Raw genomic sequence first — 27,418 nt, 5'->3', positions numbered from 1 at the left:
ACCATCAATTAAATGATGCAAAGCGACCCTATTCGATCGGCGTGTATGCTTCTCGGCTTTCACCCTTTGATTGGCCTTTTCGAGCTACACAGTACGATTATTCAGGGGGAGATGTTCTCGATACATGGTAGGATGTGCTGTGAGGTCGGTGTAAGAATGGAGCAAATCCCTATTCTCATAAAGGCTGATGCCAACTGTCATGTAAGTAGGGTCCTTGGCCCCTTATATTTTTTGTTCAAACCATTATTTATATGGTTGAAGTAGAAACGTTTTGTGACTGTTAACTCAAAACAGTCTCAACCAAACAGAGAATTGAGGCACACTGGTGTGGCAGCATTTCAAGTAGAAACATGCAACCACAGTTGACAGTACCAAACATCCCCATAGTAATGGAGAGTTTTTGGAAGCCTTAGCTTACAGAAAATTTAATATCCCTTGTGAAGTTGTACATTACATCAAATCCCAGCTGGCTCTGATCTGTACATGCTGTCGCATCCTAATTGGCACTAATTGTCCGCACAGGGTTTTTTTTTTATGTAGGAGATACAGTTGGTCTCCTTCATGTCTCCTTCATGCCTACACACAGTTCTCGTACCCTTGTTGAAAATTGAGGCAAATGGGTATTTTGGTCCAATAAGTAGAGATTGAACTCATTGAAGGGTGTTTAGATACTTGGAAGAACTTGGGGTAGTTATTGTTTTAGTGTTATTGGTTGGGTTCCTTCACCTCCCTGCACCATATATATCTCATCTCTAGGTCAATAAGCTGCTTGGAGTACAAATCACCATTACATTAAGATGTGGGTCTCACCTAAGGAGACTCTATTATAGGTGTAATTGCACTTCATGTTTTGTACTTGTGCATTTCGTGGTCTGTTATGTTCATGTTCTTGGTACAATCCATTGCAACCGCAATGCTTTAAAACTCTTAACTGTTATCTGTTTTTTGTAGCTAATTTAATCGAATGGTAAACAAAATGGAGAGAGAGAGACTGTTTATCAAGTGTCGTATTGACATTTGTATGAACAATCAATGATCATTACCAAACTCTCCTTCTCTCTCCCTCTCAATATTCTACATGGTCACCCTCCAACATTCAATGTCTTTTCTGGATAATAACTTCCTCTCTGTATGCGAAGACATTTTCTTTTTGTTGGGTCCCCTGTTACTCATAGTGCCATCTCCTTAAATAATGGCCTCCATTGGCGCGTGCCTGGTTCGTGTCATTCCAACTGTTTGGCTTCAGCCCCACACCATTAATATAATGCCACATGATACATTTCTAGTTGCAGTACGTGATATTTAATCTATTAGGATCAGTTTAGTTATACAAATACATACAAAATAATATAAAATAAAAGGTTTTGCGCTCTCCATATTTATATATGTCCTCTTTCCAAAAATAATTATTAAGGCTGAGTTTGGAAGGAGTACAAATACAAATATGTAGAGTGCAAAATCTTGTAACCCAAACGTCGACCCATTCTGACAAAAATTAAAAAAATTAAAAAAATTGAAAAACAGTTAAAACCGTTCAAATGATTAACCGGTCAGTTCAACGGTTTGCTGACCAAAATCAACAATTTAGGAGAAAAACGGAATCGGTCAAGTAAAACCGGTTCCTGATTTTTCCAGTCCAACTGTCCGATCCAGCCCGGTTTTGAAAACAGTGGCATGTGTATATATATGTGTGGGTTTTATATGCACAAAATATTGGCATGCTCACTTGTGATTTGATTATGTAGCCTATTATACACACAATGTGGTGAGTAGCAGATCCTGAAGTAATGGCTTTTAGCTCAGCTGAACGCATGGGTGTAATTGGCTGTGTATGCTTATCTTGGCTATATGCACAAAATATTGGCATGCTCACTTGTGATTTGATTATGTAGCCTATTATACACACAATGTGGTGAGTAGCAGATCCTGAAGTAATGGCTTTTAGCTCAAAGCTGAACGCATGGGTGTAATTATATATATATATATATATATTTGTTTCCCTTTATTGTTCTGGCTTTTTGCATCTATGCCCCATATTTTGGTAATGGATGGTTACTGTTAGACTGAGACCTTTGTTCTCCTGCTTGTTAGTCCAAGGTTTTAAATGCTTTTAATGTTTTTATTTTTGTTATTTAGAATTCATGTCTTTATTTTATTTTTGTTTATTTATTTTAATATAGGATGAACACTTTGGGTTTTAAATTGGAAAAGTATAAATTCAAAGGTTTCTAAATTAAAACTAAAATAAGTAAATGAATAAATAATATTGTTTCTTTTCAAATTTCATGTGAACTAACAATAAGATCTTGCTTGTTTTTTGGATTTGAGAGGGGGAAAATTGGCCAATGGGATTAGATATTCATGTTCTTTTTTTAGATTTATGTGAGATTTACGGATAATTTATTTTCCTTAGGTATCACTTACCTCATCTCCTAAGTGGATAAATAATTTTCCCACCTAGGGAGAAAGTTGTCAACGCTAACACGAGACAAAATTACCCCTTCCTCTAATGATTTTTTATGGCTAAAATGATTATTGTCTTATTTATCTAGAAAACAAAAGAACATTACTTACTGGGAAACACTTATCAGGATAAGTAAATTCATGAAACTCAGTTTGGAAGGAAAACAAATACAAATATTTAGAGGGCGAAACCTTGTATTTTATATGTATTTATACAATACATATTTGCATTTGTACTCCTTCCAAACTGAGCCTGAAAAGCCTAATTTTGTCACTTGATAATCTAGAATAATAGTTTTGAATTCCTCTTATGCATAGCCACTCCGTATAGTTGGGACAAGGCTTCATTAAGTCGTGGGATCAATGCAAAATTGAAAATTATAAGACGAATATATGAAATCACTAACACACAGGGACCCAAATATAGAAGGCCCTTTTATTTTTTCAGTATATCCTATTTTATTTAGTCAAATGGGTCGGATCTAAGGTAAACGATCCAAACCCGGGTAAGTATTATAGTGGAGTTACTGAGTTCACACACCCAAGTCAGCTCCCCCCTTCTCAAAACTTTTTGAGATGAAAGAAATAAGGTAGCTTTCAATCGGAAAGCTGACTTCATGGCTTCTGTCTTCACACACCCACCTTTTCCACGGAGGTTGTTGGAATTGGAATACTTCATGGATATTTCTTATGTTGGTGAAACTTAGTTTACGGCCAGTCACATAGACACAGCTCAACCGATGGGGACCAACTGCTTGGTCAAAGTACTCACACAGTTGGTTTCAATATCCCTTCATTAATGCAACGCGTGATCTCTTTCCCATGGATCTCTCTTCTTTTCAGTCTTCTATTGTTCTAAAACATTTGAGATTAACTGGTGTCTTCTTGGGTTGGTTTTCAAATTTGACCAAATCTTTATGTTTCAGAGAGGGGGAAATTGTTTGGTTGCTTAGATATTCTGAATCCTGCACGGTTTACCTTTGTCAAAATTATGGTATTTGGCCAATCAGTACCCACTATGTCATTTTAAGTCCCTCGTGAGGATGGAGGCAATGGATACATCATCTGCCAATGGCTGAGTGATACAAAAGCATCAACATGGTGTATTATGATTGGCCCAGTATTATGAGTAAAACTGTAGATGATTTGGACTCTCTCTTCCTTTAGGGTTGTACAGTAGTTTATATAATCCCCCCCCCCCCCCACCCCATACAAAAAAAAAAAAAAACTTGCAACTGTACCCAGAGATGCTTAAATTAGAACAACTACCCTCTTAATACCTTTTATAGTGACCAAATTACCCCTCGTAGTTTGATTTTATGTCCTCACCACATATGTAAGTCTTAACAATAATATCATCTTTCCAAAAAATATAAGTCTTAACAATGATATCTATCTACCCATTTGTCTGTATATCATAAAATCTTAAGACTCAGTTTGGAAAGAAAGAATAAATACAAGGTTTTGCACTCTACATATTTGTATTTATATTTCTTTCAAATCGAGCATTAGGCTTAATTGGGGAAGAGTGCAAATATAAGGTATAAAAATATCGTATATAAAGTTTTGTATTATATATATATTAGTGACTTGGCGGATTAAACTTGGCAAACGATGCAAGATCATCAAATATGAAAATAGTCATCATCATCATCATCCTTATCCAATTATAATGAGTTGGTTGCATGAACCCTGTTTCACTATTCCCTTTCTTTAGCGCCATATCTATCATTAAATTATATTAAAATCTATAAATAGAAAGGTAGGGGTTCTCAACAAAAACTGAAAAATTGAATACCCGAACCAAAGAAATCATACTGAAATTTTGATTAACCAAATCAATCGGTTTGGTATTTGCAAAACTAGTGGTATCTGTTCAGTTTTCAGTTAACCTAAAAGAAAAATCAGTGGTTAATTGAACCGACCAGTACATATATTTATATGCATTATATATATGTAAATATAAATGTATATAATATATTTATAATATAATATAATATAATATAATACAATATAATATATATTTATAGTATTTATATTATATATTTATACATATTTTTATAATATATTGAAAATATAAAAAATGAGAAATCAAAGAACCGAACTGGTCAAAAAGTTGAATTGATCAACTGGTTAACTGATTGGTTTCAATTTACGGCTTTTCAAAAAACAGCGGTACCAGTTCAGTTTCAAAAAATAGCTCATGGTTTGGTTAACTGAACCATGGGCTATTTCTTGAAACCGGACCTATAATCAGTTTTAGTTTACAATCAATTCAGTTCATAGGTTTTTTTTTTTTATATTTATAACATATATATAAAATCTTATACTATAAATAATAATTGATATATGATATGTTATAAATATGTATAATATATTACACACACACACACACACACACATATATATATATATATATATATATATATATATACTGGCCAATTTGGTTAGCCACTGTTTTTTCTAGGTTAACCGAAAATTGAATCAATCCTCGATTTTTCAAAAATACTGAACTGATTATAGTATTTTTCAGTTTGGTTTTCTTGATTTGGTTTGGGTTTTCAATTTTTTTTAGTTTTAATTTTATGAGCACCCCTATCTCCAAATGCATTAGTGAAGGGTAACAAACCAACCCGAAAACTAACCAATCCTTAGTGGAATGGCCTAGGGCTGGCAATCTTGACCCCAAACCATTTGACCCACCCAACCCACCCATTCTATTGGTGGGTCAATATGGGTTGAGCAACCCATTAGGGTTAGTGAAAAAGTGTTAGGGTGGGTTGGGTTGAGTTACTCATTAGGGTTAGAATGGGTTGGGTCGACAATTTCACCAAGTCTCACAATAAAAAACACATTTGAGGAGACTCAAACTCAAGTACACCTAACGCATTAATATTCTCTTTCCATTTCAAGCCACCAAACTGGATGTGATTTTGTGCTTAAAAGTGATATACAAATGATTTTATTAGCTTTTGTGTTCATATGCAATTTAAACAAAAAACAAATATTTATATTTAACAACTCTAACTAAAAGTTAAAAAATAATATTAAAAATATTATTTTATAAACTAATAGAATAAATAATCTATCAAACCTACATTTATATAAAAAGATGCTTTTTAATATAAAAATTTTTATACAAATAGAATATTAATAATAGAATAATTATTTTAATACTTAAAATTTATAAATCCGCACATGATATAAATCTTAAATTTTTTATATATTTTTATAAATTATTAACTAATATTATAATTTACATTAATAAGTAATAAAAAATATTTATTATTTACAAAAAATAAAAATATTAAAAACAAAAGTATTGAATAATATAATATTAAAGTGAATCTATCAAATGTATTAATCTACATTTATTTCAAAAAAATATTTTTATTTCATAAAATTTATAAAAAAAATATATTAATAATGGAATAATTATTGTAATAATTAAAACTATGAAATTGTATATGATATGTATCATAGAAATTTTAACAAAATTGATACACTCTAAGTTAAGATTATATTTTTATAAAATTTTTAATTTGAGTTGATTTTTTTTTGTTAATTTTAAAAAGTTAAAATAGTAAAATAAATAAAAATTGATATAATAATTAAAATATAATAGGTGCATATGTTTAGTGTCTTGGGCTCTTGATTGATCCATTATAAATAAAATTATATGATAGCTACACATCCTAGTATACTAATTGTAATATATTTCTTCTTATATATCATTAAAATTTACATTTTCATATATTTAAATACTATTTTGTGATTATTTTTCATCTTAAATTTAGTGTTATTAATGTATTTATAAAAGTTATATGTATTTCCCTTGCATATCCATACATTTTCATATATATTTTTTTTAATCTTTATCCATGCATTTCCAAAGTGTATCCGCATCCGTGTTATCCGATATAATACCCAATACACGATACCGATACTTTAATCCTTTACTTTAGTAATTTGAAAGTCTTTGTTCAGGTCGAAGGTTTCTAAGTAATGGTTGAGCCTTCCTCCTACCATTTTTTCCATGTTTTTATGGTATGTTTTCATGCATTTCTACAAATTTTTGTTTGTTTGTTTGTTTTTTTGCATTTTCTGATCATTTCTATAAAAGTTATGCATTTTTTAATTTCTGTAATTTTTTCTATTTTCTACATTTTTTTTATAATTTTGGTATTTTTATGCATTTTTGCAAATTTCTAGTATTTTTCTGCATTTTCTGAAAATTTCTGGTATTTTGTGCATAGTTTTTGCAATTTTTTGTTATTTTCTGCAATTTTATGGTATTTTTCTGAAACTTTATTGTATTTTCTGCACTGTTTTTTTTTTTCTGTAATTTTCTGGTATTTTTCTACATCTTCTGCCATTTTCTAGTATTTTTTTTGTATTTCTTGTAAATTTCTTCATTTTCTAAAATTTCTAGTATTTTCTGCATTTTTTTTTGTATTTTCTGGTATTTTCTACATAATTTATGCATTTTCTGGTATTTTTGGTATTTTCTGTATTTTTTTTGCAATTTTCTGCAAAAGTTATGCATTTTTTGCACTTTTTGCTATTTTCTACATTTTTTGCAGTTTTCTGTTTTTTTTTATATATTTTTTTTCTGAATTTCCTGCAACTTTTCTACATAATTTCTGCATTTTCTAGTGTTTTCTTGCATTTCTGAATTTTTCTGGTATTTTATGCATTTTTGTACAAAAGTTTTGCAATTTCTGATATTTTTTCTAAATTTTCTGCAATATTTCTTCCATTTTTGCATTTTCTAAAAGTTTTCTAGTATTTTTTTGCAAAGTTTTTGCATTTTCTACAAAGATTTTGGTAATTTCTGCATTATTTTTGCATTTTCGGGTATACAGGTCGACTCGACCCATTTTGGCCACGTGGTAGCCTTGGTAGAGATTATTCTCTCAAAAATGTTATTTTCGGGTATACGGGTTGGTTGACTCGTTTCTGTCACGTGGCGGCCTTGAGAGATGGTTTCCTAAAAAATGTTATTTTCAGGTATACGGGTCAACCTGACGTGTTTATAGCATGTGGTAGGCTCAAGAGAGTTTGTTATCTCAAAAGTTTTTTTTTTTTTTTTTTTTTTTTTTTTTGTATATGGGCTAACACGTCCTTTTTCTGTATTTATAGGTGAGGGTATGTGAGTTAATATGGGTGATGGTGGGTAAGGGTCAATATGGGTGGGTTTGGGTGATATAGGGTTAGGGTGGGTTATGACCCTTTAAGAAGCATTGATGATGAGTCATAGTGGGTTGGTGGGTCAATATGGACGGATTGGTATTCAACCCTTACCCAATCCAACCCAATCCATCCATTTTTCACCCCTAACTGGCCAATCTGCAAGTAAACCGGCCAAGTTTTATGCTACCCGGTATAAATATTGACTTGTCAAACCTACCTCAAATACATGTGCTTAATATATGTTTAGATCTATAATATTTATTGTATAAGCTTATTTTGACGTAAAATAGTTTTAAAAGATAATTTGAAACTACATTTTAATTTTTAGTTTTTTTTTTTGTATTTTTATTTGAATGAATCAGATAGTCAATCCTTTCAATCCATGACGAGTTCATATCTGCGACCCACAATGTTCAATAGCACATCCCTGCCGTGTATTGGAAACATCTCCCCAATGATAATACCAAAATCAATGATATCATCATCGAGAGATGTTCCCAGTACATGGCGGGGATGTGCTGTGGGACGTTGTGAGGCGCCCCACAAGATCTGAACTCATCCATGACCCAGTGACCAAAATGGTTTTATGCCCAATCAAGGATGCCTTCTTTGATCTCCTATGCCAAAACCCAATAGTTGGTATTCTGTAATAATTCTAAGTGTTTGATTTTAAGTTTTTTCAGTTTTCTTTTAGGTTATTTTTTGGGATTCCGGATCTCCTGCCCACGAGAACTCTGTCCATGTTTATCAAGTCATATATGAAGAACATCTCATCCTTTGCGTAGAGAAAATGTTTCCAATTCACAGAAGAAATGTATTATGAATAGGTGTGGGCACAATTCTCGTGGGCAGGGATCCGGAGTCGTTTTTAGGGGGGGAGGGAGAGTGGTTGGTGAATTGTCAATGTTTTATCGTATACAAATAAATAAAACAGATGGGATATATATCCAGTCATGTCATTTCTTTGCGTCTGGACTTAAATAATGGATTTGAAATTTTGAACACCCTAAATGGAAATGGAAATGAAAAGAGAGAGAAAGAATGGGAAGTGAGAAGCATTGAAACGCCATTTACGAGAGTCCTTTGCTTGTGCCAACCAAACTCCACCAAGAACGACATGACATTAAATCCCCAACATTCATTCAAAGGCTCCTTTCTTTGCATATATGTATTCTAAATGCAGGCAGTGAGAGCGTGAAGGAGATCCAAATCAGAGAAAGCTCTTTAATGGTGGTTTTAAACTTTTAATTTAAAGCATCCCATCTGCTTGCATTTTCCTATGACATCCTTCAGTGCCATTAACACCAAATTAAATAAAATATATTAATTTATGCCACGCAACTCTTTCTAACATGGAATGCTGTCTGTACACGTGTCCTCTACGTAAATTACTGCCCTACCTAGGGGAGATGTTGACATTATAACTCACCCCTGTCCCTGTGTCTTGACTCTTTGACTCTTGAGGTAGAGTTTAAAGCCTTTGGACCTTAGAGGTGTTGATTCTTGACCACCCTGCGTTCTGGGTTTGGTTCAAATCCCAAACCCAGATCACATTCTGGTCTCTAGCCAGTCGGGCATTTCCAAAATGAACCAACTTTAAATGATGGGTCATGGATCCAATTATCCAAATCCCAAACCAAGGAGGTCTGTCTGATCTCCATTTTCTGGTTGAGGAACAAGTGCAATGACCCATTTATCAATCTCAGCTGGGCTGACCTAACATTGTCAGCCCTAGTGAAAGAGTTTCGTCTAAGGAGAGGCTTCCAAGGGAACTTGAGGGCTGTAAGTAAGTTGGAATTGAGACTTCAATCTACAACCTTTTAATAAAGGAATTTAGGGTCGGTTTGGTTTACAGTCAGAATTCTTTAGAATTAGAATCGAAATAGTGTATTCCCCTCACTTGTTTGGTTCATACTAGAATCGGGCTCGAAATCAGAATTGACTAGAATGGATTCTCATTCCTAGGAAAGGGAAGGGAATGGTCATTTCCTCAAATGGGGAAATACCATTCCACCAAGAATGGGATTCTGATTTCACCCAACCAAACAGTGGGAATCTGAATAGACCATTCTGATTCTGATTCCAATTCTGAACCCCTATTGACACAAACCAAATGGACCCTTAATACTCAAAACTCACCTTAGGTAGGTGTGCAAATTGGGTATCGAAAAGGAATTGACTAGAATGGTAAGAAATGATTTAAACACTCATATATAATTTGATTATACAAATATGAGACTGAACAGACCGGAATGATGAGACAGTATTCATATAGTTGACCCCATATAATTAGGACAAGGCTTAGGTGATGATCGTAGATGATCGGAAGAACTTCACAATGCATGGGTCCCAGATGTTTAACTGGACCAGTTCAAATTTTAACAAAATCCAAACCTAAACCCACCTAAGTTGCACCACCCCTATTCATTACATTGTTACTATGAATGCCAGAACTTTCCTTGCCCTTATGTCAAGACAACCATCCCAAAATTTTAGTTCAATCTACCCATCTCTCTTGTACGTGCGAATGCACATTGCCTTCCAACTAGTTACTAAAACAACGATACAATTTGGGTGGACTTTAACACCTATGCTCGCCCTGTAGGATTTTTGGGTTGCAAGGGTGGTGGGCCTGGACTTAAAATTTGGAGCTTTCCCTACATCAAATTAGACTTGGATCGAAGCCTCAAGTTGGTCAAGCTTCACTGAAAAGAACAAACTTTTTGGATTTCTTTCTGAAAACGTACAAGGCTAACATTAAAAAAAAATGTTTCAGATTTGGTTCCCACAGTTGAAATTATATTCAGTGTTAAAAGAAAATAACATCTTCCAATCCTTAAAAATGCTAATATCAAATTGAAGATGGGAAATACAATAAAGAGAAAAAGAAAGAAAATGAAATAGTCAATTTGGGCTTTAGATTATCTAAAGACAAATTATATACACCAATTTTTAGAATTAAACAACCAAAACAATGAATGCCAAGTGTTGTCGCGAGGTCACTTTACCTAAAAAGGGAAAATTACAGGTCACTACCCTGTATTCTGGGGTAGTGGCAATTATTTCCTTGAACATGTTTGCGATAAAGACCCCTGTGAGCTTTCAAATTTTGACAAAGATCCACCTCCATTAGCATTCCATCGATTAACTTTGAAAATGATTCCCAAGTGATGGTTCACATCCTTCTAATGGAGTTTCTAAAACAAGTGTTGGGGTTTGATTTCAGCGTTTTTTCCTCCAGTTTCATTTGTTATTGGTTTAGTTGATATTAATTGCATAAATTAAAGGTTTTAGAAGTTTCTTATTTTTTTATTGTAATTTTTATTTTATAGAAGTTTTTTGAGTGAATATTTTGGTAAATTAACTTCTTTTGTCACTTAACTTAACGGAGAATGAGGTCTTAGACTCTTTTTTAGAATCTAAAAGTTCAAGAGAGTCATTGCCAATACTCCCAAGGTACAGGGTAATAATCTATAATTTATCCAGAGAATGCAAAAAAAACGTTAGGACCATATTGATATTTAAGAATATTGATTACAAACCATGGAATGAAATTTGGTTCCTCCAAATTTTAATAGATATATGATATATTGATTAACAAAGGATTATATCCTGAATTAGGAATGATAACAGGGCAAGGTGTGGCTGGGTGTTACATACCTCGTCTCCAACCCTGAACTCAAATACCCACGGTTTTCAAAACTGAACTGGACCGGACAGTTGAACTGAAAAAATTGGGAACAGGTCACTTGATTGGTTCCGTTTTCCCCAAAAACCGAATTTCCTTCTAAAACCGTTGATTTTGGTCAGCAAGTCATTGAACCGGACGATTAACCGTTCGAATGATTTTGACTGTTTTTTATTTTTTTATTTTTCTATTAGAAGGACTGAGCGTTCAGTTCAAACAATCAAACCGTTCGACCCAATAACCAGACCCTTGAATGGTTCGATTTTAAAAACCATGCAAATAACACATCCGATCCTTATCCCATATCCCAACAGGGCTCAAAATCTCAACCCCATTCCCATCCCTGTCGAGAATAGGGATCCTTGAATTTGCCTCGTCTCACTCGGTCATTCCAAATTGCAAGTCATTTTATTTTATTTTATTTTATAACATATTACATTGTATTAAAAAATAAATAAATTTGCAAATAGGAACATGGCAAACTTGGAGATTCCTATTCCCTATTCCCCACAGGAATGAAGATAGGGTATGTAAAACTAAAACTCATCCCCACCCTGCCCAATTACCATTCCTAATCTTTTATTAATGAATATATCATATAACTGTTATTTAAGTCTAATCAGTTTGAAGTAGGCAATGCCTTATGATCAACATCAAAATTGACATTTCTTGCTTTAGGAGTGATGTCTAGTCATTCTAATTGAAGTTGAAATGACTCTCACATATGATAGTGACAATATATTTTTCATCAAAATTCAAGTGATGATTGGTTTTTGTTGATCCAAAAAAGTGAGACTGTGAGATGATTTTGTATTGAAGTTGTACACTAATTAATGAGAATTCATCAAAATTCATGAGGATGGTTTTGATGGACCAGACTCTCAAAAATGAGATCGTTGGTTGGTACATGACTTTACACAAAGCATTAAGTATAGAAGATCCGGATAGGCCTCTAAGCTTCAACTTCAGACTGTGAAGGGTACCAACAAAAACCACAGGGACATCTGTTAGATGACTTGTAATGTGGAAGGTACAAAAGGGATGACAATTCAGGCCGCCCCAGCCTACAGATTACATTAATCAGTCTTTCACAAATGTCGGTTGTGGTTGAAAACTCAGGATGGTCCAGTCATTTCATCTTGGGCTACGGCCCATGTCCCATTGACCATTCAAGAAACAGAAAACAAACAACAACCAAGATTTTTATTTTGAATTGCAGAGGTGGGTTGAGACATTGAGCCTCATCCTTTAGTTTATGGACGAGAGCATCGGCTTATCTCTTCAGGTACAGTGTTAGGGCTGCCATGAATGATTTCAGCTAAGAGGGATAGAGATTGATTGGACCATTGTCACCTGTATTACTGAGTTTTGACTGACTTGTCCAAGACTAGCATTTTCCGGTACATTTTTCTACCGGTAAAAGTTGGTGCAATTAATAAGATTATTAAGTTGGAACTGCTTAAATCCGTTTGTGTAGTTTGTCTTTAAATTGATGATGATGATGTGTACTGACATTAGCAAAAGAATAGATAGCTTCTTAAGGATATAAAAATATCCTTCCTATGGATCTTTATCTATGTTCTTCAATAAAAAAATCACAAATTGATTTGGTTTTTTAATTAATCATGCTTCAATAATTTAACAATGGATGAATTGAAATAGTAAGAAATGATTTAAGTGCTCATAATTTAACAATATGACACTAAGCTTTAGAAGATGATGATGATGGGTAGTGCTTGAATAAGAGGGGAGAAATGGAGTTCTCCAATTTTGTGGAACTTGAATCACTAGTTTCTGAAATGAAATTCAGCGTCCAGGTGATCGAATATAAGAAATCACCCTTTTTGATCTGCCATTTCCATCAATTCATATTCAGCTTCAGATGTAGTTTTGGGTTTGATGTGGCCCATTAGTTAGTCTTTTATGGGCCTATAATTTAACATTTTGGACGGATTAAAGTTTGGTACTTTTTCAGCCACAATGTTGGGTATATGCTTTGATGCAAGGAGTTGGATTTGGGTCAAGCAATTCCAATTTGGCGATAATAACTTTTCTTGTTTTTCTTCAAAGCAATATTAGGCTGCATTTGGCATTTCATATTTTAAGGACTTATCTCCTTTTTTCAGTTAAAAACTTAGTGCTCATAGGGGCATTTTAACAGCAAAAAGGAGATAAATCCTTAAAATAAGAAATGCTAAATGCAGCCTTAGCATTCCAAAGGATAAAGGTGAATCTAAGAAAATTCATTTTCATCTCTCTCTCTCTCTCTCTCTCTCTCTCTCTCTCTCTCATGTAGGAGGAGGTACAACAAAATATATTTGTACCGATGGTTCAATTAGCATTAGGGGGTGTTATTTTTTTGGATTTTGAGAGGGGGCAAAGTTGGTTAATGGGATTTTGGTCCCCATTGACCAAGAATCCCATGCTCTTTTTTCAGATTTATGTGGAGACCAGAGAAAGTTTATTTTCATAGGTATGACTTACTCAGATAAATAACCCATCTTCCAGGTGGATAAATAACTTTACCACCTAGAGAAATAGTTAACAATACTTGAGTGGAATAAAATAACCCCTTTAAATAATGGATTCGTTACCTTTCTTTACCCTTGGCAACTTGTAAAAAAATTGAATTAGTTGGTCAATAGTTTACAGTAAAGGCTAAGTGAATTCAACATGGTGAATGTTAGCAAGATCCCATCTTTAATTACGGGAATTTTCAAACAAAAAAAAAAGAAAAAAATTCCGGTCTCTGACACAGTTGTGTATCGTGCATTTCCCTATTTGTGGATTTCTTAATTCCAAGAGACACATCCAAAACGAAAACCAGAAAAATCGCTCCAAAGGCGAAACATGGAAAACACGTAAAATTGTGAGAAGAGGCAATGATTTTAGTGGTTCTGTGTCGCCATCTTCCAGTCAATGTCCACCCACCATTTTCTTTCTCCACCCATCTTTCCTAACCTATTTTTTCAAGAACGAGTAATAGATACTGTTGGTACCTTGTCCAACCATGCTATACTTCATATTATTTCTGAAATGACTATGAAGCCCTTTCCAACTTATGACCCTATGGCTGTAAATGGTATCCCAAAATGAATTCTAGTAAATGGCAGGTATTGTATACTTGTCCAATTCAAAGGGTTTCCTATCATCCATCCATCCAATCTCCAATGACAAAAAGCCCCAGTAGCTAGAAACTGAGCTAGTGCTGAAACCAAACAAAAGAACCCAGCTTCCCTAGTTTAAACTAAGGTTTTTAAAACTGGATCGGACAAATAAAAATAAAAAACCCAAAAAACAGTCAAAAATCGTTTTAGAGTCAAATAGTTCAATGGTTCAACCACTCGGGTCAGTGATTTACTGACTAAATCAATGGTTTTTGGCCAAATAGTGGTTTTGGGATAAAATGAAACTGGTCAGATGATACAAATTCCCGATTTTTTCAGTCCGACCATCCAGTACGGTCCAGTCCGGTTTTGAAAACATTGGTTCAAACTACTCTCATTTAACAATGAAATATTTAAATGAGAATAGATGTTGTATTTCACTTGGTACTTATCTCTCCTTTTTCACTTCTCAACTATTATGTGTTTCAAAATCAACTTTTTCCTTTTATCAAAAATAAAATAAAACCATAAACCATGTGAAAACTGCTAATTCATATTTTCAAAGTTTTTTTTTTTGGGGTGTCTCTCATTGTTCTATAAATGAACCTTAATTCCTAGAGTTTGACATTCAAGGGGGTGTTTGCCAACATGAATTGTTTTGTTTCTTTGGAAGAAACACAACTGCCTTGCAACAAAAGCAATGACATTTGTTTTTCTTTTATAAAATAACACCATTCACATTCCTAAATAGGTTAATTGGTAAAAAAGAACTATAGTCTCTATTGATACCAGCAATGCATGCAATCGAAGGATCCTTAATTTAATTTATATTTTTATCCTTTATTGATATTATTTTTAAAAAGTTAAAAATATGAACCTCTGGCAATGCTGCCAGGGGCGGAGGCGGTGGCAAGCAGCTCTGGTGAACAAATGGCAAGAAGAAGAATATGAACAGTGTTTTTATCCTTTATTGATATTATTGGTATTACCCTTTTATTGATATTAAACCTAAAAAATTGCCCTTATATGCTATTAACCCAAGATAAAACATAGTGAACTAGTAACTGCAAAAGCTGTTAAGTACAACAAAGCATGTCCCCTCAGAAATAACATGTGGTAGGAATCTGCAAACATGGAATAAAAGGGAGTTTACTCCATGAATCACAGCTCGACACGTGTCACCATATCAATGTTTCAATATTCAAACCTATAATTATCCAATGAACTTTCTAAAAGGATAGGTGTATCCATTTATAGCTAGACATATTAGTGCTCTGATTATTCCCTGAGAGCTCTGATCTCATCCCTTTTCCTAGTCCTTAAAGTTGTCCTTCCTATCTCTTTCCACCAGTGTTTTTCCCCTACATCCTACTCCCTTTGTAATTAAGATCATCATCACAGTGCTGACCTTACAAGATGAATATCACTTCGATTAAAAGGAAAGTTTTATAAAACAGTTGTGAGTCCAGGTATGCTCTATGGAGTGTGCTAGAAATGTATATGTTGGGATGGATGAGTGGAAATCATGAATGAAGTCATTTATAAGAACTTAGGAATAGGTCAAAGAGGTGATAAAATGAGAGAAAGGAAATCAAGATGATATCGTTACATACATAGAAAACCATTGATAACACTCATAAGAAGTGATCTGTTGCACATTGATAGGGCCAGGTGGACCAAAAAGGTCATGGGTAAAAATAGTAAGAAATGATTTAAGCACCAATAGTTTAACAATCAATGTGACATCAAATAATATAGAATGATGAAATAGGATTCATGTAGCTGACCCCATATAGTTGGGATGGGGCTTGGATGATGATGATGATGATGATGCAAATTAAGGATTCTATCAAAATAATATAACCATTTACTTAGAAAGGCATTTGCTACCACTTAACCTTGCCCACTGAGTCTATTGTCCAATATTTTTGACAGAGAGGACATTCTTTTGGCTAAAACGTCCGGGGCAATTGTAATGTTTATAGCCGTAACAAAACCTTAGAAATAGTGAACATAATGATAAATCAAGACAATTTTTAAGTGATAGCTCAAATTGCCTGGTAAATTGGTAGTTCCAATTCTCTAGGATACGTGGCTATAACAATATTGATCATACCACCCATCTTGTTAGTTCAAATAATCAATCTCTGATAGGCTGGAAACCAAACCTTCAGAACTCAATTGACAATGGTGCTTTAGATGTTCTCTGCACTCTGCCCCAGTAAAAGGGATAAATCTCTATACGAACCCTTTTGTGAAGTTTTGGGTTATCTGGAAAGAAGAGAGCCGTATTTTTTACCATTGGTAATTTCGATCAAAAGCTAAAGAAAGCTATCGGCATGGTCTATTCTAGGAGCGCCACTTGGGTGGGCCCAACCCAACCTGTAATTTTACACAGGCTGGACTTTGATTTTTGGCCCTCGAGCTAGCTTAGTCCTAAAATTTTAGATTTCTTTGTTTTTTTTTTTCGGGTTGGGCTGGTCTTAGCCCTCTTAAGTAAACCAAGCCCGGCCCAATTTGCATACATAAACATATACTTTGGTGTAGGATGATTGAACAACCTGAGCCTGACCTGGGCCCAAGCCCAACCAGAGTGCACCAAATTTTAGTGCAGGTGAGCCCAAATTGGACAAATTGGGCTTGACCTCGGGATGGGGGCTTGGACCAGACCGAATTCCTAGGATTAGGTCTGGATTGAGCTTAAACCCGACCCAACCCTGTCAACTTGCACCCTTAGTCCATTCGTGGCTATCTATGGAAGGAGTGGTGGGCACTGCAACATACTGAGCTTCTTGTCTATAGCTCTTTGTATTATTGTTTATTGTATATGCAGTATAGATAATGCTTGGTTGATCAAAGGCTTTGTCCTCATGGCAAAGCTGACAACTTTTTGCATGATAATTCATACATTAGTACATTAGACAAGATGAAATTTCCTTGTGGGGCTTCCATGGTTAATCAATTTGTATGGATTTTGGGATTTCAAAAATCTATAGTTTGAAATTCCGACCATGAATATACCTCAACCCCAAATATTCAAATGTAAAAAAAAAAAGATCTTTTATAGGCTAATGATGAGACGATCTGCACTTAACTAAATCTTGTTTCAGTTTTTGGGTTTAGTTGGACCATGGATGATGTAGCCTTTAATTTTCACCAGATCATTTCTATTTGGGGTCAATAAATTTACTTTTCGACAAATTTATCCTGTTTAAGGCTGCATAACTTTTCCTTTTCTCTCTTACTATGACAGTTCTCTTCTAATTCTATTTTTACTTTTAAGAGCCTACAGGTACATTGGTAGACTTCTGGTCTCGGGGGCGAGAGAGCAACTCAAATAGAAAACCACTCTAGAAGTAGACATTCTAATGTATGGACATCCTCCTTGATGCTGATAGTATCTTGTTTGGCTGTAAAACTAAATGATAATTTCCAAGAGGTGCATCCAACAGGCTTTCTATTAATCGTTCAATCTGCATTTATCTCACAAATATAATGGTTGCAGATAACCCATTAGGTGACTAGAGTGTTTAATTGCTTATGTGACCAAAACTCATATATGGTGAATTAAGAGGTCTACAACTTTGGAGCATGAAGTCACTTTATGGGTAACGATTGAGGTATGAGGTTCAAGTACAAGAATATTACCAATGTAAGGAAATAGAGTGGAGATAGTTGAGCTCTTACAGGAATCTTGTGAAATAATATAGAAAAGTGTCTAGTAAAAAAAAGTTGGCATAAGATGAAAGGGTAATAACACTAGGCTTTGCTGACAACAATGCTTGACACAAACAATGATTGTTATGGAAACAAACTTCCATGCTAATGCAGATCAGATCCTTTTTGTAGGCTCATATTGTCCAATCTTGTGCATATAATCACTTAATCTGCAAAAGGAAAGCAAAATGGATTGGGAAATATTAGCAAGAACCTTCCCAGATTTCATGTGGTTATGTTCCATAAAAGACAGTTGCGGAGATGTGGTATCTTCATGTTGAAGAAATAGGTAAGCGTGAAAAACACAACATAAAGAGGATCAGATGAAAATTTGTCAAGTTAAAGGTTCTGTGAAGCTGCAAAAGAAAGTTTTCCAGACATATTATTTGTAGTACAAAATTGCAATCGTAAATTATGGCCAGAACAGCATTCTGTGTCAAAATAAATACAAGTTTCACTAAATTCAAATGCAATACTAAATACTAAGTGATTCTTAATACAGTTTAGACTTAGATATAAACAATTACAGTTACCCAGCACATTAAATAACTGTGATAAGATTCAATTACAGATTGTAAAGGCTAACAAAGACTGCAATTTCTTTACATGGAAAATCAATATAGGAACATTTCTTTAGTTCAGTAACAGCATTACCCAAATTAAATTGTTGATATAGGGTAACATAAAATGTATTAACCAGGCTCAATAACATTGCAACCTCACCAGTGAGAACTCCACAGTGAGGTGTGCATGGTCAGATAGAGAGTAATTTTCAGGCCAAATCCCCCTTTCAACTTCAGGAGGGAAGAGGAAAGCATTCTTAACATTGAAACCTATGGTAGTTGCATTGTTCGAAATATTCAGCAATGTTTCTCTCCATGCAGGTTCTTCACCGTCTTCTTCTCTTTGCCAAAATAACTGGTGCAAGTTCAAAGTCCTCTGTGATTGCTGCGTTAAATGAGAACTTAGTTAGCCACCACGTATGGCCCAACATTAGAATTCAAGATTGACATCTCACCAAGGAAGAACATATAATGAAAAAAATAATCTGAACTCACATCAAGGTGTGAAAAATCAATTACTCCATCTCTGTCAGTGTCTACATGGTCCCATAAAGCCTTTATTTCTTCAATACTACAGCCATAAAGAGGGTGACTGGGTATACCTAACTAATGTGCCAAAAGTTAAAAAATGATCAGCCAAATATATAATGAATGCACTGCATATGAAAAATGCACTTGCCAGAGTTGAATATAGAACAATATCTACCTCAGTAAGAGTTTGAGAGAATTGAGAGTATGTGATGTAGCTGCCAACTTTTTGGCTGGATTTTAGAAGATGTAGTGATTCAGTACCTTCAATTGAGACTTTGAAAAGATGACTCTATTGGATGAAAACTGAGCTTTAGAAGATGTATGACAAGGCATTTGAAGCACTATAGCATAAAATCCATTCAAAGAATCATTTCATTACACACCTTAATATTTCCCAGAACTGCTTCCATGAAGCTTTGATTCATTGGCTTTCGATGATTGTTGGGATTGTAGAGCCAAATAAAATCCACTCCGCATAAATTTCCTCTGTGATTGAGATGACTGACCCACTGTAATAGGGATATAAACAGGTATTTCTCTTAGAAGCTCATCCATATGTTAACTCTTACATTCACCTATGGAGGGACAACTAACCTTGTGTGCATCTTCATCGCTGTCTGTGTAATGATGAGCAATGTCATAAGATGATACAAATCCTTGTGATCGTAGAAATTTATAAACATGCCCCTTTTTACTCCCATTCCAATCCCTGTTAAAATTTATAATAGAAAATAAGTAATAACAATAATTTATCTTGTATTGTTGTACAATAACCAAAGAAATTTAGAACAAATGATGAGTAAAAAACTTAGCAGGGTTATACGGAGTACATACTATTCTTTTTGTTTGTATTGTGATTTGATATAAATAATAGAAAGAGGCTCATACATCATGCTTCTCTTCTCTCTCCATCTGTGTTCTCTTCTTGCCATCGCATCTTCTCTCCTCTCTTCTTTCTTAAAGCAATACACACTAAATTTACAAGACAAATAAGTTGGTATTAGAGCACAAGGTCCTTCTCACATGTGGTAGGTGAAACTTTTTCAGTTCTAGGATCAGTGAACTGTATGGAGGGCTGAAAAGGTTGATGAATTTATTTTAGAGTGCCTAGCTTTTAGAAGATTTATGACACTAGATTGAAAACTAGTTACTGTTAAGCAGAAAGTCATCCCAGAAATCAAGAAAAGCTTGAGATTCAGTTGGACAATTTTTTCAGACCATTATAGAGGAGTTACATTGGTATTTTAAATTATTTTGAGTGGGTGATTCTGATCCTAATGTGTCCTGGGACTTCTGGAACGAGTGCCCTCCCTCTCCCTTTTCTACTGGTGTCTTTAGGGCTAAGACTCCATATTTCATACTTTACAGTGCATTCTTTTCCATAGATCAACTGCAGGGCGGGGTTTATCCCTGTTTTAAACCTTTTGTTTATCAAGGATTGATTCCAAGTAGAGCAGTGATGCCAGTATTGTTTTAAGTGGTAGAAGTCTAAACATCCAAATAATCACTATGAAGCTTGAGGGCAATAATTATTTGGAATGGGTGGAATCAGCTTGCATGTGTCGGAGGGTGCAAGAAACTAGGTTCTCTCATTTAGAGGTAGAGCTAGATATCTGAATGGCATCAAATATAAAAAGTGGATTCCAGCAAATCTCATGGTTATTGAATTACATAAAACTAGAATGCAAGAAGCTAGAATTTTTGTTCTTTTTATTTTTGAGATATTCACGTGTTAAATGCAATTTGTGCTTATCAGCTTATACTTCTATACTCTGAAGTCATGGTGGCAGGAGATTGATCATCTTGAGATAGTTAAATGGGAAAGTACCAAGGTTGTTGCTACTTATGGAAAGTTGGTAGAGAGGAATCGAGTTTTTGAGTTTCTGACTAAGCTAAACACAAATATGATATTATATTCCAAGATATTCATGAAGGTTTGACTCTGTCCCAAGGCAACTCTCTGGTTTATATAGAGGAGAGTAGGAGGTATGTGTGCTTCAAACACAAAAATATGTGTTTGATCATTCAACTTTTGTTTTGGTTAAGCTGAAGGTACAAGCTTATGGAAAGAATATTGCTGAAGACAATAAGGAAGAAGTTGTGTACGATTTCTATAAAAATCCCAAATATTCATGATTAGTGTTGGAAGCTTCATCCCCATCTTACCGCAGCTCCTTTTAGGAAGAATAACTATAAAAGGAAGTCCTAGCGTACAAAATATATTAGGTGATGGAAGCCTTCTTCTATTCCACCTACACCAAGTCTACCATCAATATGGACATTTGCAGCTGGTTGGGCAAAGCCAAATGCTATAGCAGGTACTTATCTCAGTTAGAGAGTAGTGCTATTGGAAATATTGTTGCTTCATCTCCGATACAAACTTATCTTAACTTCCTTCTGAATTTAGAATTTACGTGTTTTGGTTTAAGGCTGTATTTCGAAGTGCTTTTTGGCCTAACAGGCTTCTAAAACGTCACTTCTTAAAATAGGTTTTTGAAAAAGTGCTTTTTTAGTGTTTGGATGGTCACCAGCACTTTCGTTCAAAATAGCTTCTTGCAAATGTGAAAAGGCAAATGGTTTCACCAAATATTGTTTTGACTGGTTTCTAGCTTCCCCAACGTGAAAAGCACAAAAAGCCTATTGGAGAAGCGCTCCCAAATATGACATAAGAAAGAAGAGAAGAATATGTATATAAGAATGTAGGTTGAAAAGAGAAAAGCATGCTGCATGATCCATTGAGCCTCTTTCTATTATTTATATCACTTCACAACACAAACAAAAAGACCAGTATAACCCTGGTAAAATAAAATCTTCTTAAGACTACCTTATAAGAAAAAAAATATAATAATAGACTCCTATTCAAACTCAAATACTAACAATGCTGAAATTCTAACTCATATTTCAACATTACCCAAAGAATGTAAACATGCGCTGCCTTAATTATTTCTCTAGGTAATTAGAACTTACCCACATAGGATGATAGGTACAGGTGGAATCTGGCATTCTTCACAATATGATCTAATGTATTGCAAAATCTTGTATACCTATGATACAAAGTTCAGAATTTCAAAAGTCTTATATAAACCAGAAATACAAAGAATATATACAGTACTTTGTAGGCAAAAAAAAAAGATTGAGATTTCTAAGAAGAAAACTAGGACAAGAATGCAAATGTCACCTGTTGTAGACGAGGAAAGCAAAAGCTAGAGTTATGGGGAAACAGTAAGTGGGTATTCACAATAAGAGCTTCCTTCTCAATGTCAACCGATCTCTTCTGAGAAAAATGCACAACTAACTCGACATGTAGAATCTGAGCTACACGGTCACCAAAGTCATTGAACAATAATTCTTTGTAGTTTAGAACCTGGAAGTGGTTTTGGTGCACTGCAGTTAATAGACCTGTGGTTAAGAAGATAAATATGAGTTCAGCACAAGGAGAAGCAGTTTGTAGATCACGTCTTCTTCAAACATAATAGAGCTTTAGGAAACACTTTCCACCTTTGCTTCAGAATTAATAACAAGGAATGACTAATGAAAGTTTCACCAGCTTGTTTAAGACATTTTCTGATCCTCCTCTTGAAGTGTCACATGAAGGAATCTTGACAGGCAACTGGTGAGAAAAATTTTATACTTAATAAGTATTGGCATATGCTTCTATTGATTTATCCATTAGTGATAACTCCATGCTTCCTGTATCAAGAGGGGATGGATGTATGCAATGCCTCAAACAAAGCTGGTGATGATATTATGAAGCATAAAGATACCAAGGAATATGGTTTTAATTTAAGTACATTGCACCAAAATTTTTCTACAATAAAATGTCACTTATCGTATTAGTCATCAAGGAAAAGGAAAATATCTTATGGGAACTTAAAAGAGTTAAGTAAAGAAAGATTTTAATGGTTGATAAGAGCATACTAAAATCAACAAGATGATCAAGGATATGCACTGGTGAGAGAAGAGGAGAATGGCTCCAAATGTATATAATCATTGTCTCCTTAATAGCATTACTTAAAATTCTTTTTATTCCTTTCCATGCTACCCTTTTCCTTCAATATGTAGAGAGGTGATATTGCAAATATATGGAACACATAGGACTTTCTTTGCTTTATTAGATGGACCTTTTCACTCCATTACGCTGTTTTTCACTACAACAAGTGGAAATAATTACATTCTTACAAACAAATCTGGGAAATTAATTATATTGTTCAAGAACATCTCCAATTCCTAGTTAAAATTTTGTTTGTTACATTTTACATGCCATGATCAGCATTTTTCACCTAATTGGTTCAACAATGTGATAGCCAAAATTACTCTGACAGTAATGATCATTTAGAAGTAACCATAGTCCCCATATTATATAGACTTCTTTTGATCCTAGAATAAGCTACCAAATGCTCTCTTAAGGTAATTTTTGGACCCAATACCAAGCATGTATGCAAAAGAAATTTGGAGCCTTCAAAATATAGTAGCATTGCTTTGCAATGTCTTTACATTTAATAATTGTTAATCTACATACCATACTTTTGAGTTAATGTAGTTTATACCCCATAAAAGAGTACTTCAGTATACCATTAATTTGTGTTATCATTAGTTGTACTATAAACATTTTCCAGCAATGAATCTCTTCTCACTTGATAACTGCAATCAAATATTCATATACTTCAAGACACATCCCAGTGAACAAGGCATCTCATCTCAACGAATCATCTCCTGAAGTCTACTAAAGTACAAGACCTCCATAACCTATAATACTAGAAACAATGCATCTTCTTGCGATCCAAGCCATGGATGGAACTACCAATTGTTAAAGATGGTCTGTTTCAAAATATGTTAGGGTGATTTGGAGTCCTTGAGAGAACAGAAGCACATATACACAAAGCTTTAAAAGGTTTGAGGCATATGCATGGAGATGAACCCTGAGAGGTGAGATGCATTCAAAATGAACTGAGATGTACTCTGGAAGCATAGATGCCTCTGAGACATTTGCCTCAAGCACCTTTTGCATAAGGCGTATGCCTCTAGTCATGCAGCTCAGCATGCCTCAAGACAGAAAGAGAGAAAGAAAAGAAAAGAAAAGAAAAAGAAAGAAGAAGAACTCCTCTCCTCCTCCTCCTCCTCCTCTTGAGGTTCACACCTCCTTGTGCTTAGGAGGCTTATGCCTTTTGAATTCTGAGCTACACCTCATGCCTCCAGGCTGTGGAACACCTAGCATCATGCCTCCGTATTTTAAAACTTTGCATACATATTGCTAAACATTCAAAACCAAACATTAATATGGTACTGCTAAGTTTGGTAGGGCTTATGGGGGGCTTAATGTCATAGAGTCGGGTTCAAAATTTACCCTTAACTGCCAATTACCGACCATCAACCCACTTGTATTTGCAAAAGATAGAAATAGGATATAAAGGGAAGAAGAAGTTCAAGGATTCATTAATTACAGGAATAAGAAAATGATTCCAGGCTGATGCAATTCTAATTGGAGATGCCCCATAGCCACCCAGGAAAACAAAATAGTCCTACTCAACCCCTTCAGTATCAATGCTGTTTAAATAGAAAATAGTGGAATGAAACACCTAAATCACATAGCTTGTTGAAAACAAGTGCAAATTCAACTAAATTTTATCAGGAAAACATTCTCTGTGTCACTTCAAACTTACAGTGAGAAAGAACATTGTTTTTGTACAAATATGAAAGAAGAGAGAACCAATAAATAGGATGATTCCATGAACTATACTCACCAGTGCTAGGATTACTATTATGATGGAGAACTCTTAAAGCTAAAAAGCGATGTGCACCGGTCATCCATATCTAATTCTCATTCCATGGGACCAAAGCATGAAATGGGAGGGCGAATGGGATCAGGAGTGCAGGAGAGTTCAACTAATGACCAGCTTTTGGAACTGCATAATTGAGGATCCAGAGTAGTAGCAGTCTACAAAGGAGAATTTTGGGCACCAAATTATCAATTTTGACCAATTCTTGGTTTATTATATAATAGAGAACTCATAACAATAAAGTGAGACATGCATCCTCAAACTTGCCTAAGGATTTCAGTATCCTTTTGCAGTCTAGAAGGAGAACTCTGGGCACCGAATTCTCAAATTTGACCAATTATTGGTTTATTACATAATATAGAACTCACAACAATAAAATGAGACATGCATCCTCAAACTTAGCTTGTAAGGATTTCAATATCTTTTTCGACTCAATTGACTTCATGACTTACCAAAGAATTGAAAGACAAAGAAGCACCAATGCATATATTCTACCAAAATGCAAATTACAAAATGCATTTTCACACTTCCGAAGAGTATTGTCTCACCTTAAGAATAAACCGAACATCCCCCCCACCCACCCACCCAAAGAATCCTGTGTCTAAGTAATTTAGACTGAAAAGTGGAAGGAAATGGAATAGACTTAGACAACCCTTTTTGTCTAACTGAGGCATAGAACTCCCATGCCCATAAGACACCTATACAGGTTAGAATGTGAGAATGGATTAAAGGCAAGTTTTTTTCTTTTTTTTGGGGGCGAATAAAAGGAAAATTGGCAGAGTCAAGAATATCATACCGTCACCTCTGTTATTCGTCCGTGCAAGCTTGTATGTGACATACCCAGCATCAGTGAGTCGCTTCTCATACATTCCAACAAGTTCTTCATTGCCCACCCAGAACTCCTGATACAAGCAATAATTAAGAGAAAAATTTGACCATAACATGATACTCAAGCACCCTTTTCCAATACAAAGAAGAGCAATTCAATGATATAGAAATATCAGACCTGTAAACATATTATTGAAGATTTTAGGTGCAGTAGCCTTTCCAATATGCATTCATTACGGCTAAGCCAGTACTCCCTGAACTCACTCTCACGTCTCTGGAGGGTGTATCAACAAAAGTACAAAACAACAATGGTTTCAAATCAAACACAACAAAATTCCATTGACCCAGATATTATTAATTACCCCGGCTTCAACGATACCTCGCTATTCAATCGCTTGTAAATTGGCGCCAGGATATTGAATGTGGTACAAGAAATATCTCCCAAATGATTTGCGTTCAGAGGTTGTTCTTCTTGATCAAGTGAGTCTGGAGCGTCCATAGCTGCTTCTGAACAACCCATGAACTAGAGACACGCCACAAACCCACCATACATCGATGTGATTGATCAGCATTTAGTTATATATGCAGTAATTTATGCTCCAAAACCAGATGAGGCTGCGCTTCTGCACGGAATTTTACGTGAAAGACCGTGCGACGTGTTTGAATTCATCGAGAATATACCCCCCCAAAGAAGATTTACCCACTTGAACCGCCATTAATATTTGAACCCCCTTGACGGAATAAAGATAACGACCTTGACATCAGATGGAAGACGGAACGTTTGAGTCGCTTAATGAAGGAAAAGCAGATGAGTTGAGGGATGATGATTTGGGTAACGTGGGTATTCGCTTTTTTTAACGCAATGCGCAGATGGATCGTCAATCGTGTTCTATGAATAACCGACCAGGCGTTATTGTTGAAGTCTTGAAGATTTATATTATGGGAGAACTCGGCTGAGTTAACTCAGTAGACTGTGGCGTGTTGTGGCGATGTATTGGCCTATTGGGTGCGTAATTGGAAATTGTTTAAAACTCAACATGAGTTTTCAGTATTTCTCTTAAATTCATTATAACTTTTTAAAACATAAATAATAATTTTTATGATCAAATCACCCTTGAATGGTGAATTAGAGGAAAATGGTATTTTTCATTTTTTCATTTTCTTTCTTTTTTACATTTTAGTGTTTTGTTATAATTTCTAATGTTTTTTATAATTTCTATTTTTTACATTTTTCTATTATCTACAATCTATAAAATTTTATGTATTTTCTTATTTATTTGCAATTTCTGTGCTTTTATTTTTGGTGTTTTTCTACAATTTTTATTTTCTAATTTTGTTTTACAATTTCTATACTTTCTATAATTTGAAAATAATTTTTTTTTATTTTGTGTGCAATTTCTATAATTTTGTATATTTTTTCCAATTTCTGTGTTTTTATGTATTTTATATTTGAAAATATTTTTTTGAACTTTTTCTTTTTTCTCATATCTAAATATTAAAATATATGTATATATTTTATATTTTTCTATGAAGGTTAAAATGGTAATATGT

General features: G+C 34.5%; 1 protein-coding gene across 4 annotated transcripts; it reads right to left on the bottom strand.

Moving 5' to 3' along the window:
* Positions 1 to 18,051: 18,051 nt before the first annotated feature.
* Positions 18,052 to 26,776, bottom strand: LOC148847536 (putative calcium-binding protein At1g02270). Of its 4 annotated transcripts, none has more exons than XM_088951580.1 (11): positions 26,247 to 26,770; positions 26,046 to 26,141; positions 25,842 to 25,941; positions 22,441 to 22,661; positions 22,230 to 22,306; positions 19,857 to 19,971; positions 19,646 to 19,771; positions 19,438 to 19,551; positions 19,227 to 19,337; positions 18,892 to 19,116; positions 18,052 to 18,338 (listed from the first exon to the last, which is right to left on the bottom strand). In XM_088951580.1, exons 1-11 carry the CDS (start codon positions 26,385 to 26,387, stop codon positions 18,330 to 18,332), a joined length of 1,335 nt encoding a protein of 444 aa, XP_088807706.1. In that variant the 5' UTR covers positions 26,388 to 26,770; the 3' UTR covers positions 18,052 to 18,329. The 4 variants fall into 4 exon arrangements, with proteins under 4 accessions (XP_088807706.1, XP_088807705.1, XP_088807703.1 ...); XM_088951579.1 differs by having other exon boundaries at positions 18,200 to 18,338; positions 25,836 to 25,941; positions 26,247 to 26,768; XM_088951577.1 differs by lacking the exon at positions 18,052 to 18,338 and having other exon boundaries at positions 18,621 to 19,116; positions 25,836 to 25,941; positions 26,247 to 26,776.
* Positions 26,777 to 27,418: the final 642 nt, after the last annotated feature.

The sequence above is a fragment of the Nelumbo lutea genome, chromosome 6 (assembly GCF_056320005.1).
Source record: "Nelumbo lutea isolate HS-2025 chromosome 6, American lotus-T2T, whole genome shotgun sequence".
Taxonomy (NCBI): Eukaryota; Viridiplantae; Streptophyta; class Magnoliopsida; order Proteales; family Nelumbonaceae; genus Nelumbo; species Nelumbo lutea.
The sequence above is the reverse complement of the archived record's forward strand: the minus strand, read 5'-3'. Positions and strand labels throughout refer to the sequence as shown.

What these genes read in the sequence shown, in the direction of transcription:
- LOC148847536 (XM_088951577.1), bottom strand. Translation starts at nt 26,387, where the DNA reads ATGGGTTGTTCAGAAGCAGCTATGGACGCTCCAGACTCACTTGATCAA. An exon ending in GCTTTCCTCGTCTACAACAG is followed by an intron (nt 22,307 to 22,440) that starts GTGACATTTGCA and finishes TTTGTATCATAG; the next exon opens with GTATACAAGATTTTGCAATA. An exon ending in CAGTTCTGGGAAATATTAAG is followed by an intron (nt 19,552 to 19,645) that starts GTGTGTAATGAA and finishes TTCATCCAATAG; the next exon opens with AGTCATCTTTTCAAAGTCTC.